This window comes from Dermacentor albipictus, chromosome 5 (genome assembly GCF_038994185.2).
Source record: "Dermacentor albipictus isolate Rhodes 1998 colony chromosome 5, USDA_Dalb.pri_finalv2, whole genome shotgun sequence".
Lineage (NCBI taxonomy): Eukaryota > Metazoa > Arthropoda > Arachnida > Ixodida > Ixodidae > Dermacentor > Dermacentor albipictus.
In genome coordinates this window covers 120,342,336-120,358,402 of record NC_091825.1, presented here as the reverse complement: position 1 = coordinate 120,358,402, position 16,067 = coordinate 120,342,336, and the positions used below count along the sequence as shown (strand labels likewise).

General features: G+C 45.7%; 1 protein-coding gene across 3 annotated transcripts in view; it reads right to left on the bottom strand.

Moving 5' to 3' along the window:
- Positions 1-494: 494 nt before the first annotated feature.
- Moe (moesin) overlaps positions 495-16,067 on the bottom strand; it is a 150,300-nt gene continuing 134,727 nt past the window's right edge. For 2 of the 3 annotated variants that reach the window (XM_070538804.1, XM_070538803.1), the window contains exons 11-14: positions 15,262-15,612; positions 13,849-14,054; positions 8,893-8,993; positions 495-1,882 (exon numbers count right to left, since the gene is read on the bottom strand). In XM_070538804.1, the coding sequence (XP_070394905.1) occupies positions 1,718-1,882; positions 8,893-8,993; positions 13,849-14,054; positions 15,262-15,612 (823 nt within the window). In that variant the 3' untranslated portion in view covers positions 495-1,717. The remainder of the gene's footprint in view (positions 1,883-8,892; positions 8,994-13,848; positions 14,055-15,261; positions 15,613-16,067) is intronic. The other variant, XM_070538805.1, reaches the window with a different exon arrangement.

Here is a 16,067-nt window from a genome sequence, read left to right as displayed (position 1 = left end):
CAAACCATACTTAGTTCCATAGTTAACAGGCAACACTGCAGGAGCTGCAGTACGGTCAGAAATGTTTCAGTGCAGTTTATCTAAATGCTATCTACACAATAGCTATTTTACACATTATCGCAACATCTTGCAGACGAAAGAAGTCTCCCGTCTCATTCTGCATTATCCGTGCACGTTCTAGTCTGTTATCTACTACTTGGTTGCGAACACCAGCAGCGGGCTGTGGCCACTGGTTGCAGAAACATGCCACTCCTGTTCGTTTGGTGGCAGATGGGTTCATATGTGCGATGCCTTACTTGTAAGAAATGTGTATCTTGAAACAAAAGTAGGCTTAAAATTACATAATGCATACTTTTCCGATGACACTTTTTGGTCCCGATGCGGGTAGCGATGCCTCTAGCTTTTGTAGCATTCACTGCCAACGTCTGATGTATGAAATGGAGCATTGCACACAACATAAACACGCAAATGGAAGAAAATGAGGGAAACAGTAATTTATAAAACTGGACTTCATTTATTTGTTTTGGCTCAGAAAAAAAAATAGTTTTAATTTATGAACAGTTCCTCCAACCAGTTCACATTTCACTAGGATATTGTCTCTCCAGAGGTTATGCACATTAGAGAAAGAAAAAAGGTTCATAAACAGGACAAAACAAAGTAATGCCACAACAGTCTAAGTAAACAATACTTCGTTGAGAAGAACAGGCACATCTGGAGAGGAGAAAAGAAGTGGCAACAGCATCAACACGCCCTCTTCCTTGAAGAAATAAAAAAATGTCGCAACATGTAAGGAGTATGCCAGATGTTGAGCGATAAAGCACCTTGATTGCCTAGCCTGCTTTCTGAAAACTCCTCTGAAGGCACAATTCTAATGGGGCACCGATTACTGTCATAAGAAAAAAAAAAGTTGTGCTACCTCCATAACGCGAGTAGTAGTTCTAATAAAGATCTTCGAAAAGCACAGTAAGAAGGTCTGTGTACAAAGCTTGTAGCAAAAGACAGACACAAACATGTTAACAATCCTACACTGGGAGGGAAAAAGGCAGAGGGAGCCACCGTTCGGCTAGTGAACGTACAAAAGTTAGCGCGAACCAGACTGTAAAAAACGATTGTGGTGCACGCCGCTAACAAGATCTTTGTAGGCACCAACCATGACCCTGCCTTATGTAAAAGAAAAAACGAACTCGGCGAGTGCTCTTGGAGCACTCGGGTATAACAGCCTCAACACGCCACACGTCTCTCGACCCTACCGCACTAGCAACAACGGCACTGCGAAGCGTGTATCTGCCTTCGTCCCTCGACATCAACAGCGCCCCAAGCCCCTCCGCACCCCTCAACACCAACAGGCCCCCCTCCCACGCAAGATAGCAACGCCCCTCAAGCCTGGAATGCTTGCTTCACAGTCTCTAAACTAAGCACGCCAGGTAAGGAAAAGCAAGTTGACGCAGCGGCAATGACGCACTCAACGAACGGGGGAAAAAAAAATGTCTGCAACGACGATGACAAAACATTTCCTCGCGATTCCTGCATGCTGTGCACACATAAAGAATAAAAATAAGGGATGACGAGGACAACGCCTGGGGTAATGGAGGAAGGAACGAGTGTGCCAAGGAGGAGGGCGAAATGGGGAAGCACACAGGAGGAGGAGGCGTATGTATGGAAGACTGTAGGGGGAGGGGCCTGGGGACTGAGGAGGGTGGGTAGAAGAAAGGTGTGTCTACATGTTCTCGAACTGGTCTACGCGGCGCTTCGTGTTGCCCTTGCGGATCTCGCGGAGAGTCTTGTACTTGTCACGCCCCTGTCGGACATTCTCTTGGTGCAGGATGTCGTTGCGAGTCAGCTTGGCATCGTCCTTCATGGCGGACAGCTCCTTGCTCAGCATCTGAAAAATGCGGGACAAGGTTTTCAATCTCAAGGGCCTAATTGCTGCCAATTTCAATCGATCCGCGTAAATGTTCTGAAGGCCACGCTTGCGCTAGGAGTGATGCTGCAACGAGGGGCTCTAACTTGCAGACATTCATACACTCCAAAAGAAAAAATGCTTACACCCTTTGGGTTGCGTGTTATCCCCAAACAATAATTGTCATCGACCTTGCTTGCGTTGTTTCCTTTCTTGAAAAATTTGCTTGCTACTTTCCCAGTCGGGAACGCTATGTCAAGCCGATAATGCACAAGTCGTTCATAACCTGGGAGTACCAGTCACACGGCGTTAGTGAAAGGAAAGGCACCCAAGATAGATAATTGTTTGGATACCGAAATGGCTGCGAACTATTTATACTCTGTTTATACCATTTATACCCGTCACATGGCAAATCTAATCTCATTTACAACAAACAACATTCGCTCATGATTCCATTTGTTTACTGTCACACGGTAAAACAATGGCGTTTGTTGAAAATGACATTGCCAAACAAATGAGTTCGCCAAACTCATTCACATTCGTTTTGGAACCGACTGTATCCTCAACACCAGGAGCCTACCGGTCAGCTTTACAAACAGGTATTGCATGTTTTTTTTTGTTGTTTAACAGAAAATAACTTCTGTCGATTTTATTACTGAATTATTACTTTATTTTGAAGTGCATCACAGTGCATAATTACAAAAAGCAACTCTCAATCCAGTGACTAGACGTCCGTTTTTCACTTCGGCAATCGTGTTCGTTCACAATGGAGCATCAGCCGCAGCCACTTTGACTTGACATACATGCACGCTTGTTTTCCTATGGCATGTTCCAACGACATGCATATTAGGAGCCTGCAGGCACATCAGAACAATTACACATCAGAACAGATTACACGCAACTGCCGTTCTCATTCCTCTTCAGCAGACGAAGCAGGCCGACACACTTTTGAGGATGGCATTCAAGACCGCTCTCCGCCTGCCGATGAGTACATCGACTGAAAAATTATTGGCGCTAGGGTTGCACAACACCCTCAGCGAACTGACAGAAGCCCATTACGCCTCGCAACAACAGAGACTAGCGCGGACTCACACGGGCCGGCAGCTCCTACAAACCTTGGGGTTCCCAGCAATAACAACACGAACCCAAGAAACCTGCTTAATACCTCGTCACGTCCAGGACAGGTTTCACGTTGCCCCGATACCACGCAACATGGACCCTAACCTACACTCCGGCAGGAGGAGAGCAAGGGCCCAGTACATGGAGAAAGCGTTCAGGTTCAATACCACGGCCCGTTTTACGGACGCCGCCATGTATGGGACGAACAACAAGGGCGCAGTGGCAGTGGCATGCGACCACCGAGGCAACGTTACCTCCGCTGCATCGACCCGCCCCTGCACGATCACGGAAGCCGAAGAGATGGCCATCGCGTTAGCCATCCGCGAGGGCCTACGCGCAAACCAACCACTGACGATCCTTACAGACTCCCAGCAGGCCTGCCGCAACTTCCTACAGGGAAGAATTGGAAGACCTGCAGCACAAATCCTAGCACGAATACTTAAGGAGGACCCTGAGGACTTCACCACCCAAACCATCATCTGGATACCGGGCCACACTGGCATCACGGGCAACCTGCAGGCCGACAGAGCAGCTCGAGGATTCGTACATAACCGAGCACTCATCACGCCGGCTGCAGAAGACCCGGACCCTGTCGACCTCGAGTATTCAGCCATCGTTAACTACCACAGAGGGCGTCGCTTGCGATATCCACCACCCCATCGAAATCTAAAGACAGAAGATGCCGCTGCCTGGCGTAGGCTCCAGACAGGCACTTACACGAACCTACACATATTACATCGGATACACCCCACAGCCTACACAGACGAATGCCCATGGTGTGGGGCCACGCCAACCCTATACCACATTACGTGGGAGTGCACACTACAAAACATAGAACACCTAGACACGAACACCACGAGGGAGCAATGGGAGGCACTGCTGTCCAGCTCGGCCCTCGACGACCAGCTCAAGCTGATAAAGAGAGCGGAGAAGATGGCAAGAGCCAGCGGAGCCCTGGACTAAGGGCCCCGACCATTAGCGGTTTTCTGATTATTCTTTTTATAAAGTTTATCTATCTATCTATCTTCAGCAGAGGTAGTGAATGTGCCCGTCAGGCTCTCCACCATGTTGCTCGCCTGATCTTCTGCTTGGCTTGACTCGACTTGGTTGGCAGTGTTGATAAGTTAGTGATCCAAAAGCGAAGTGTGAAAGGGAGGATCAGATATGCCTACCAAATTTAGCCTATTAGAAAATAATTATTGGACAAAAGTGGGCCCACCGATTTTTTTTTTTATTACTGTCACTGTCATTTCCAAATGTCATTGGTTTTCACCGTGTGAAACGCAGAGCAATGACATTAGTCGCAACAGATGTCATCCATTGTAAATGACATTAGATTTTCCATATGACAGGGATATTATACTTAGTTTTCCACCCTTCAGGCAAAGCTGCAGAAGTTACAGAAGTAGCGCAGTCACAGGAGTCTCACTCCAGAAGTGCCGCAGTGCACTGGTTTCTGATTGGAGATGCTTTTTACGAAATACGAGACTACAACGTGTGTGCATAAGGTTATGTCAAATCATGTTTCCACACTTTTGTGCTTCCAATATGCCACATGCTATGTTTTTATCGAGAGCTCAAGCAGTGCGCTGTGGCCACTGGTAGTAGAAATGTGTCACTCCACTCATTTGGCGGTAAACAGGTACAGATCTACGATGTCTTCTAGATAAAATTACGCATTTTTGCGTAGCAAAATATGCAACTTAATGTTACATTCAAATTACATGATGCATATCCGTGTCTGATAAGTGAAGCACTGCGTTTTTGGTCGCAAATGTGAGCAATGAGAAGTCTGGCGTTCACAATGTTGCCTCCAATGTATACAAATTCGAGTGCAGAGTTTAAGGAAGCATGCAGTTGTGTAATGTATGCGATATTGGAGGCCAGGAGCTAAAATCCAGGGATCACTAGCACAGACATACTGAGTACTGACAGCTCAAGACAGCAATGCAAGCTAGCATGCACCTGTAAACAGCGAGAGCTACAGCTGTGGCAGCTGGCACAAGAAGCACTGCATTACCCAACTCTAATTAGCACCTTTTTACCCAAGAAAGTTAGTCCGAAAATTAACAGCTACAAAATTGGATACGAAACAATGTTCCTTAGTGTCAGCAACAAACTACCATCAGCACCAGTACAACTTTCATAATATGGTGGTAAATCACACGAGTTCCTGTGTGGGTTAGCAATGACAATGCAACGATTTTAATACAAAAAAGCTCACTAAATCCGAATTCATTTTACGAGCTATGTTAATGGCAACAGAGCGACAATTCTATGCTCCAGAGAACTGTATGTGTTACAGGATGAACTGGCAAAACGGTTGTCTAGATGTAGGCCACTGTCTCGTTCGAGATCAATGCGAGGTCGTCCAGGAAAAGTGGAACTAGTGTAATAGGCCACATGAAGTGAGACGTGTGGTCCATAGGCGGTGATAGAGATGTCCGAAAGTGAGGGTGGGCATTAATCCTTCGCAGTCATGCATGAGGCCCCTCCTGACACGCAAAAACTACGATTCCAGTTAAACGTGCCTAAGCGCTCGAACCACACGTGCGATTTCAGGCACTGGTTTTTTTCTTTGAGTGTGTTGCAGCATCTTTCAGGAACTTTTAAATCTACTGATAATTGTTTTGGCATCTGCATATGAAGGCAACATTGCTTTAGTGCACACTTGAAGGAATTTGCATTAACTTTCCATGCTGCAAAGCACCGAGAGAACAGCAGCATTTCTTGCACGCATGTTTTACGGGAAGAACTTTCGCGAGCTGAGTGTAAAGGAGGTGCATTATCAGTGAATGTCCTCAGATGATTGCAATGATGAGGTCCCTACAGAAAACTGTTCATGTGGTGGTCTCCACAGCGTCTAGAGACTACTGCATGAAAGCCTCAGGATAAAAGAAAATGTAGAATCAATCCCTAAGCACATGTTCACATGAGTGTTCTTTCTGCGCTGCACCCAAAACACACAGGATAGTTTCCGACTAACAGCCACAAAGCAGGTACATCAGACAACGTCCAAATTTTCGGACTCGGACTGCCTGATCTAAAGAATCAGGCAGATCGAAAAAATATATATTTAACACTGCATGCCTTTTACTGCCTTCAAGCACTCAAACTGCCACAGCCGCATCCGAAATAGCCAGTACACTTACAGGTGTCTCAGTGTTCATACTTTGACTGGAGATGGAGGGTGTGTGTTTAAGGGAGAGATACTATGTGCCGTGACAGTGACCCCTTTTCAATCTTGATATCCTTCACAGCAATACATTGTGCATGCTTGACCGCATAACACCACTGTATTCTGGCAAAGCTGATCTTTAGGGAACCGGCATCGTGCAACGCCTTTTAATCCCTTGCCAGACTCCCCTCCCTTAGAAGCTATCGGTTAAGATGAAGGCGAATTCGGTGCTATTTCCGACAACTGCAAATCCTTTCAATGAAAGAAACTGCACTGAACAGCAGGAAGCTTGGAAGCATATGTCGAAGCAGCTAGGCCTAGCGTTGCAGAATGGATGACACCATAAAACTACGACACAGCCGCGCACTAAAAATGATGTGGCCGCAGAAGTGGCTACGGTGAGCATGACGGCTACAGTGAGCATGACGGCTACAGTGAGCATGACGGCTACAGCTACCAGCGGACTGGCATGCAAGTGTGCCGATTTGAGGCTGCGAGATAATAAAACTGACGCAGGTAGTGGCTTCCAATACTGTCAATTCAGACTTGCGGTCACAGCAAAAATTGAAGAATTGAATGGCAACAAGTTTAAATGTCTGAAATTTCAGACATGCTTATATATACTGGCTCTACAGGGTACGTGGTGTTCCTGCAAAGGTGTCCGAATTATCTGGCATGTCTGAAAATGCAATCATTGACTGCAAACAATGACCCCCAAATGGTTAACCATAAATAAATTTCTATTCTGGGAGGGTGAAAATTGTATGTTTGATGCTTTTCCCACTAGAAAAATCGGAAGCATGCTACATTTTTCTTGTTATAAATTGAGGTGCGTGTCAGAAAAGGGTGCACATTTACTCTGAACCCATAAAAATATTGGCAGTGTTTTAGAATTGGGTAACCACGGTAATTATGTTTGCGAGCAACAGACGTCGCATGCCAGACAATGCTGAGAACCAGCGACAGCAATCAGGAGCATTCCCGCCGAAGTGCTGACCATGAAAGCCACACATGTTCATTTGCTCAGTGGCAGTACATTCCAAAGCTACAAGTGAAATATAAGGGAAGCCTTAGCTCTGTGGGGCTCTTAAACACCTCCAAATGACCAGAGTGTCAAACAGTACTACTTAAGTCTCAGCAAGCATGATTTTGCATTTGGCAACTGCCTGAGAACGGTCACCACTTCCACCAGTCTAAGCTTGTAGGACCACACTCAAACCACAGAGTCTTACAGACACTAAGGAGAAACAAGATCAATTTATTTTTGAAAGATTATTCAAAACAATTATCATTCACTACGCGATAAGAGGTCGCTGCTAGAAAAGAAAATGAATGTCAAACTAATTTCTTGAATTTCATGCCGAAACTCCAGCAACTGCATGTCAGTGGGATCTAATGAATTTAAAAGTGTTCTCTCATATTTAGGTGGTCATGATGCAGAAGAAGTTTTTGAAAGTAGCCAAGTTCAATTTCTGGATCTTTCAGAATGCAATACCATCCATCTTTACAAATGAAAAAAAAAAAAAAAAATTCACTAGCTAGAGCAAGTGTTATCAAAATCCTTTTCCTAGTGTCAAGTCGAGCTGGTTATCCTAAAATTAACTCTGGAGTTTTACGAGCCAGAACCACATGATTATGGGGCATGTCATAGTGGGGGACTCCGGATTTATTTTGACCGGCTGGGTACACTCGAATCTAAGTACACAAGGGTTTTTTTCACCCCCCATCGAAATTTGGCCACTGCTGCCAGGACCAAACCTGCAACCTTGAGTTCCACAGTGCAATACCATAGCCAAGGGACTACTGCGACGGGTCCAGGTAGTTTAGTAATATAGGGTATATTTTATTCAGTGTCCATTTGAAGAGACCCCACACTACAAAAGATGTGGCGACATTCTCATTGCTCCTAGTTACACACAGGTTCTCCAAAAACCTTGAGAGTATTATCACTTGACCAAGCCAAGAAAAATTGCAGTTTATGCAGCTTTCATGCAAGAACACAAACAAGAGTAACAGGTTTTTCACAGCATCAAGGCTTCATAGTGCAACAATTGCAACTCCAGTCATTATACAATTTAATAGCTTATTTGCAGGCTTCTGCTCCAGTGAAATCTTAACCTCTTCCGTGTCTTGGACGAGCAGGGTTCAACATTTCTCGTAAAAACAGCCAAGGGCAAACTGAGCTCATTGACTGTACTAAAAGCTTTGTCGTGCTTTTAGTACATGGCCTAGTATAACCCACCGAATAGTGCAAACACAACCGAATTCTTTCTGAGGAAGTAAAACATGCTGGCAACTGGGGCCCTTAAATACAATTTGGCATCTTTGGTCAAATTTGGGATAATAGCTGGGCACGGAAAGGGTGAAAAAGCTCTTGAAAGGGAAGATTTTCAGCCACCCGATTATAGCATGACGCTACAAAAGAAACCCATACCGACTTCACGGGAAGAAAGCTTCGCAATTAAGTTCATCCTAGTCCAGATATTGAAACAAGGGGGCGTCGGTCTACCATATGAGCTAGCAGATTGACGAGCGAGGCTGAATTTAACAACGGGGACGCTGAGACTATCTTCCCTTTCATGGACCTTCTTCCACCCTGCGGAATTACGCAAGAACTGATTGGCCGACAAATTGTTACTATGCAGGCAACCTCAATGTGACCACCACAGCGGTCAGTAACAGGCACACAACCTACCTCAAGCTGGTCCCCAAGTGCCTTCTTTTTAGAGACTTCTGTGGAGCGCTCCTCTTCGGGTCGTGGAACGTCCTCGTTTTCGTGGTTCGTAAACTCGGCCCCTGCACAGAGAAAACGCAGCCACTCAGTATTCTGCGCCTGCACGCTCATAATGAAACTGGCAGAACATTAAAAGCAAGTGTTTATGATTAACACAAGTTTAGACAACCACAATGAAGCCAACAGACAATGAAGAAAAACATAGGGGTGGTTTTTTAATTGAACTGTGAAAATGATAAGGCAAAGGGAAATGAAAGTGGCCAAAAAGTTTTGCAGATCCCACACACTGGGAATTTGATGTTAAGCATATTGCAGGTACCTGACTATCCAGCATTGTTTGGGGTTCCTCAAAGTGATGCCAGGTGGACTAATGTGCTCCTGCAAATGTTAGTAGTTGTGTGTGGGTCGCAAGCGTACACCAGCGCGACGACCACATTGAAGGCAATCATACAATGGCTTGATTTCTACGCCGGTCGTTCAATGCGAGCCTACAACATGGCAATTGTTGGGTTCTACATAGGTTGTGGACAAGTGCAAATGACAAAGACGCGAATTCCGACATCAATAGAACTACCTGTAATACAATTGTATGCACGTACGGCTATTTCATGCGGTATATGTTAAAGCGCCGATGGCATTTGTACTTCGGCGAAGAAATGTTAGAACTTGACTGTTTTCAGCATTCATGAATTCTGTACGTCACACAGAATCTACGTAGTGTAAGCTGCCACGAGGAAAGTACTGGGCAAAGTGGGCCGGTACCAGAGACACTGCAGCCTAACACAGTGCCTCAAAGTGCAAGCTCTCGCAAGGAAAGACTACAACAAAGTGGCACGAGGCGCCCGTGCCGAGTGTTTCAGAGAGCTGGCTTGCTTTGGAACAAGAGGAGCATGCATGCGATCGTGGCCCTGTGGTTAGAGCACCTAACTGCTGTGCTCGACAGCAGAGGTTCGATTCCGACATTGCTCGCACAGTATTTCGTTTTCTTTTGTTTTTCTTAGCAAGGCAAGGCAGAAGGAGCCCAAGCGCCCGCCTACCAGAAAGTGCCACAAACAATGCAAAGTATGCTCTGCGCTAAACACTTGCCGGCTGCGTCACTCCCAGGGTCATCTCATAACATAAATGTCCGAGAAAGTGTCCGGCAGTCACCGTAGCTCCACTGGTGGAGCATTACGCATAATTCAGATGTGGGTTCAAGCTCCCACAAGCGGGAATTTTTTTTTTCTTGCCGAATTCAATTTTGCTTTACCTTACTTTACATATGATTTAAAACCATACTTACTTCCCCTATGCTTTTCTCCCTTTGGCTTCATGTGGTTGTGCATAATGAAATATTGAGCTCCTCAGTTCCCCTTCTCGATTACAAGCTTGCACGTACACGGTACAAAGGCAAAGTATATGTCTAGCTCCTAAAGCACAACTACCACCATGCGCAGTTCAGCAGGCATGCAAGGTTCAGTACACCAATACCCATTAATACCAATTAATGCCCATTAGTTCCGCCACAAGGAAAATAAAGATGAAATGACAAGGCCCATACAATGTCAAGTTCCCCAGTAAAATGAACATGGCAAACTTAATTTATTCAATGCTCACAAAGAGTCGTGCCTGACCACGAGCAAAGAACAGACTGAAGAGAATTACACTCAGATGCCTGAACAGCTGAAGTGCTCCAAACAGTGTGCTGGAAGGAAACGAAAAAAAAAAAAAAGATATTTTTGACCGGAACAAAAACGTAAACAAAAAACTGTTTCGGAGCGAAACCAAAATTTTTTAATTTTCGGTTCCAGGGGAGACTGCAATGCGAAAAAAAAACTGATGCCAGGCAACTTCAAAATTAGTGTGCCTGAGGGGCCCACATAAGCACGTGTCTCGGGCAGGGATAATGAGTTGTGGATAATGGCTTTGTATTACGTTTGCTTTCTTATTAGCGATTTTAGATATCAAACTCGATTGTAACGTGTGATACACTGGGCATTACATACAGGGTCAAACTGGCCCATAAAGAGACGTCAGCAACGACGGAAAGTTTCTCCAGTCTGTTCTTTCCCCATGCTCCCAACTCTACACGAAAGATTCCATGCTTCCGTTAACAGCAAGTACATGACGAGACAGTCGCAACGACCCACGCACCACTAACGCAAAATGCAACAGCAAGGCAAACAAAGTGGATGAGGGAAAGAGGAGAGGAGGGCAATGAGGACAGCAGAGCTCACCAGGACACAGCCAACCAACCAGCAAGCCACCAACCATGGAGCGCAAGACATGGGGACATTTTGCCTCTAGATCTGCAGTTCCTGCTCCTACTCAATGGGGGGGAAAGCCAATTGACGCACAGCACGCACTAAGGGTCTGCACACACAAACACATGGCCCACTCTCTTCTGCGGGTTTATATATATTCAGCAGCCAACTAACTTGGCAGTTTAAAGGGGCTCAGCAACATGTCTCACTGGCTAAGCTGCATCACTGCAAAAGTGTTCAAACGTTCGCCAAAGGCCGACTTTGCTAGACTGGCAAACATGAAACGCCTCCAAGTCCTCAGCTATTAGAGCTATGTAAACTGAACCACAATGCTGAGCTAGTGTTGTAACAAATCTGTACTGCTGGCATAAAAAATTGTAGAACTTGCACATTTGTGTGAAAACATCTGAATAACGGCACTGAAAGTAATCATTCTCTGAGATGAAACTGATATCCTATGGAAGAACCCTTTTCTATTTGTCCGCTTATGGAGGTTGCGGTAAGGCTCTATGCAAATTCCATAACTATTCCAACCATTCGATTCAAGCCAAACAATTCATATTTGCACTAGCCTGGACAATCACTCTCTTTGTTAGGAGTATAAGGCAACAGTGGGTAACACATGTTTCAACAATATGTGTGTGATGCATGAGCACTCGTAAGAACAACCTCATTTATAGGCATCAACTCAAGCTGAATCAATTTCCCCTGCCTTCTAGGTCACATGATGACATGACAGCAAGGGCAGTCCAATGGGGCTCTCGGGTCTAACAGGTTGGAGCCCAATGCTCTGTCTGACAATGTTAGTACGCTACAAAGCCTACTGACAAAATTTCTCTACTTATTTCTTCCATGAAATGGAGGTCCAGACTCTCAGCCGTAGAAAAATTAACGTCAAGCGCCATAGCACCCTAAATAATTTACTACGATACCTTTCTACTAGCACGTTCTAGTTTCTGCAGCCAGTAGGTCACGGCATCGTGACATTCTGATGCATTGGCTCTCTTCGTTCATGTCCCCCTGGCCAGTTTAGCCCTGGCATTATACCTAGCCTTCCAGCTACACAACATCAGAAAATTTCACTCTCAGTAATGCCACAATAACGTATCAAATTGAGGTATCTCCTAAGCATTTCCCAACCTTCCCACTCGTTGACACTCTCGTGACTGCGCCTATTCCTATCAATAGCATGTTACTGAGGGTTACAAATTCTAATTTAGCACTCTCCGGGCACTTCTGGACAGCTAGCGCCATCTAATGGGTTAAAGAGAAACTATTTGATTAGTTATGTTTTTGTGTTTCTGTTTCTATTTTCCACCACACAAGATTTTTAAAATGCCACCGCAGTAGGGGTTACGAGCGCTCACAGTTTAGAGGATCGCGTCATTGTTCGCCACTGCTCCACGGAAACGGCGAGTTTAGATGCATTCTCATGTTTCTGGGCTCAAATTTCCAGGTGATGGTAACAGCACAGATCTGGAAGTCTACTTAGATTCGTCAGACTTTAGTATGGGCAGCGAAAATGCATCAAACTGCCCCGGAACGTTAACAGGCGCCTACCGGTGATTTTTGCTTTCTTCTTGAAGTGTTTAAACACTGTTGCGCATTCATCTAAGCATATCCAACGTGTTCTAAAGGTCAGTTATCTGCAGGGTGTGAACGTCCCACCGAGCTACAGAAATTAATGGCTATCAGCTGCCAAAACAGAAGTTTTGTGCAAGAAGATGGCCAGGAGTGGACCTTGGCATTGCGCAACGGAGTGCCACGTGGCAGTTCACTAGAGCTAATATGTTCCCATCTAAAGAAATTTTGCGCATACATAGCTTATATCTGCAGGATTATTGCATATGGCCCTTATGTTCCAAATACATATTTCAAAATTTTTAGAGGTTTATATTGTACAAAGCAGCAGTGATATTCTTATCAATCCTTTTTATACTTGTTACAATTTTGTTTTCATAATGTTTTTAGTACCATCTTTAATAAATATGTTGTTTGAAATTAATAGTGTTGGAAAGAATTCCTTTCTCTGCAGTTCTATACCATACACTTTAACATCAAGCATTTTCAGTGGCAAAAAGAAAATATTTCCTAGACCCCCCGAAAACTACCAATTTTCCAGCAGTCATGAAAGTGTCAAGGATCACCTTTTACATGCAAGAAGCATGTAGGAGAGCTTATACAAATAATATATGTGCCAGTACCTTAAAATATTCCCCTAGCTTTTGCCAAACTAAACAGTTCTCATGAACTTTTCCTGCATTTGAAGTTCTAGGAAAGTGTGACAATGCTTTTGGATAGTGGAGCTCAAGCAGTCCAAAGGCTGCTAAGATAAGGTCTGAAACCTGAAACCTGGCATTAGGTCAAGCTCCCGCATTTATTTTTCCACAGCTCTTTAATGGCTTAAGTGATGTATGTCCAAAGCATATTCTAAAACCTTACAGCAAGGCTCAGCAAGCTTCACGCACCAACATCTGCATTCCAACAAATTGGCAAGCAGGAGGCGCCTCAGAAAAAAAAAAAACGAAAAAAAAAACGGGGGAACAAACTACACAATTTTACAGGAAATGCAGCGAGCAAGTTCCACTCAGTGGATGTGTGTGCAGAACCAGGGCGACTATGAAGCTGTGCAGTGCATCGTGGGGGGACCTGAGTGCGCTCGAGAGCAGCTTACCGTTGGCAGTGAGTGGCAAGGCGGGCTCCTCCTCGCTGCTGCAGCTTCCCCGCTTACCCAGTTCCCCGTTGGCAAGCTCCTCGTCGTTCTCGCCCTCATCCTCGGCCTCGGCCACATGGTGGTGCTGGGGTGTGCTCGACGCCTGCACCAGCGCCTCCGCAGCTTCCTGCTGCCGCCGGCGGGCCTCCTCCACTTCTTCCTGGAGCCTAGATCACACAGCGTGCAATGTCAGGCATGGCATTATCGTAACTGCCATCCCTCATCACGCGTCAATCACTACTGCAGATGTCAACCTCGGCTTACGAGCACCAAAACGCTTTTTTCTCTTGGCAGGGCTGGATGCCGCAGTGCCTGCCCAGCCTTCATCCTCCCCAATAAATACAAGGACTACAGCACGCCACGTTGGCCTATGTCACACAGTACTGCACAACGCACGATCTGACATTTCCACGGGATTTCATAAACATCTATAGTTCCAGACGTGGTACCAATTGAACCAAAGCACAGTGGCATTTCAACACCAGAACGACAGATTATACAGGAGCCACTATCTGCTCACAGCTTATCACACAAAACACGAATCTGAATGAAGTGGCTACATTCTCTCTGCACAAGACTTCACATTATCAATGGCACACAACGAATTTCTAAAGCTGCCAGCTATCAACCTATAACCTGCATGCCAAACAGCTGCTTACGGGGACAGCGCTAGCGCAGGATTGCTTGTGGGACCAGTTCGTACATAGCAAACACCAAAACTAGCGAAAAGAAGACCACTGGACAAGCACTGGACTTGAAATTGATGTTTATTTAGGCAAGATTAACATTCAGGTCAACAAAACTGGCCTGCTGCTGCAGACATGAACTAAGGAGCAAAACTGATAACTCTTGCAAGTACAGGACCGGGATAATGTTCCGATTCTATTCAAATTCTATTCCTTCTTGCACTTTCGTCAGTGGTCGACGCAACACTGCTTCCATTACCACCCGAACCAGCTGGTCGCGAACAGTGCGCAATGAGAAAATAGAATGAGCAAAAGGGAACCCTTGTGTTACACCAGCCCTACCATCTATAATGAATCGCTATAACTCCTGTTCCAAAGTACTGAGGCGGTATCCTCGGGCAATGACATTCGAGGATATCGTCACTTTTGTGAGATCATGCTAGGCTTGGCACTGGATGCATCGAAACACACGGCCAATACCGCTCTTGGTACCACGCAAGGACGGCAAGCTTAGCACAGCACCAGAAATGCTGTCGGCCGTATGCGCCCTGTGCCAAGTCGCACAAAATCTCTTGAAAGTGAAACTACCTCTAACAAAAATGGGCACCCAAACATGCCACCCCTTCCCAGCCTTAAAGCCCCCCCCCCCCAACTCATATCTAAGAACTGTGCGGACGTGGGAACCCACCTGCGGGTCTCCTCATCCTTGGTGTTGACCTCCTCCTGCATGCGCTGCACCTCGATCTGCTTCTCGCGGATGGCCTCCTCGAGGCGGGACTTCTCCTCGGTCTCCATCAGCTTGTCGTTCTCGAGCTTGCGCATCATGTCCTCCAGCTCGCGCTGCTTCCGCTCGAACTCCTCCTTGGCGGCCTGCACCTGCCGCAGCTGCTCCTCGAGCCGCACGATGGTGTCGCGCGCCGTGGTCAGCTCCTGCTGCCTCTGCTCCATCTCGCTCTGCATCTGGCGCAGCCGCTCCGCGTACTCCTGCTGCTTCTTCTCGGCCATCTCGCGGGCTTCAGTCTCCTTGCGAAGCTTCTCCCTGCGAACAAAACCACACAACTTAAATTTCATTTCATTCCCGTCACAGATTCAGGCAGGCCGAAGCTAAATGTGAACAAACTTCACTTGATGGTGCCTATACTCCTCAGGTTTTGTTGGCTTGCAACGTGAGGAATTTACATTCAACTTCAACAGAGCACACAGTAAAGATGCACAAAACAATTTAACATCTGGCACTTGTGTCAAGATTTTATGCAAATCCCACAACCATTGGAACTATTCACTTCAATATTATTTTAATCTAATTACTATTAGCCTCTACCTTTCACCAAAACATTTACATTCACACAAGCATACTAAACATTAATTTACGGAATACAGTAGACTTCCGTTAATTTGATTCCGATTAGTTTGATACCGACCAAAGGCCCCAGCAGGGACCAATGCATTTCTCTGGGCTTAAAGTTCATTTTGATCCTACAATAGGCCTTTGCT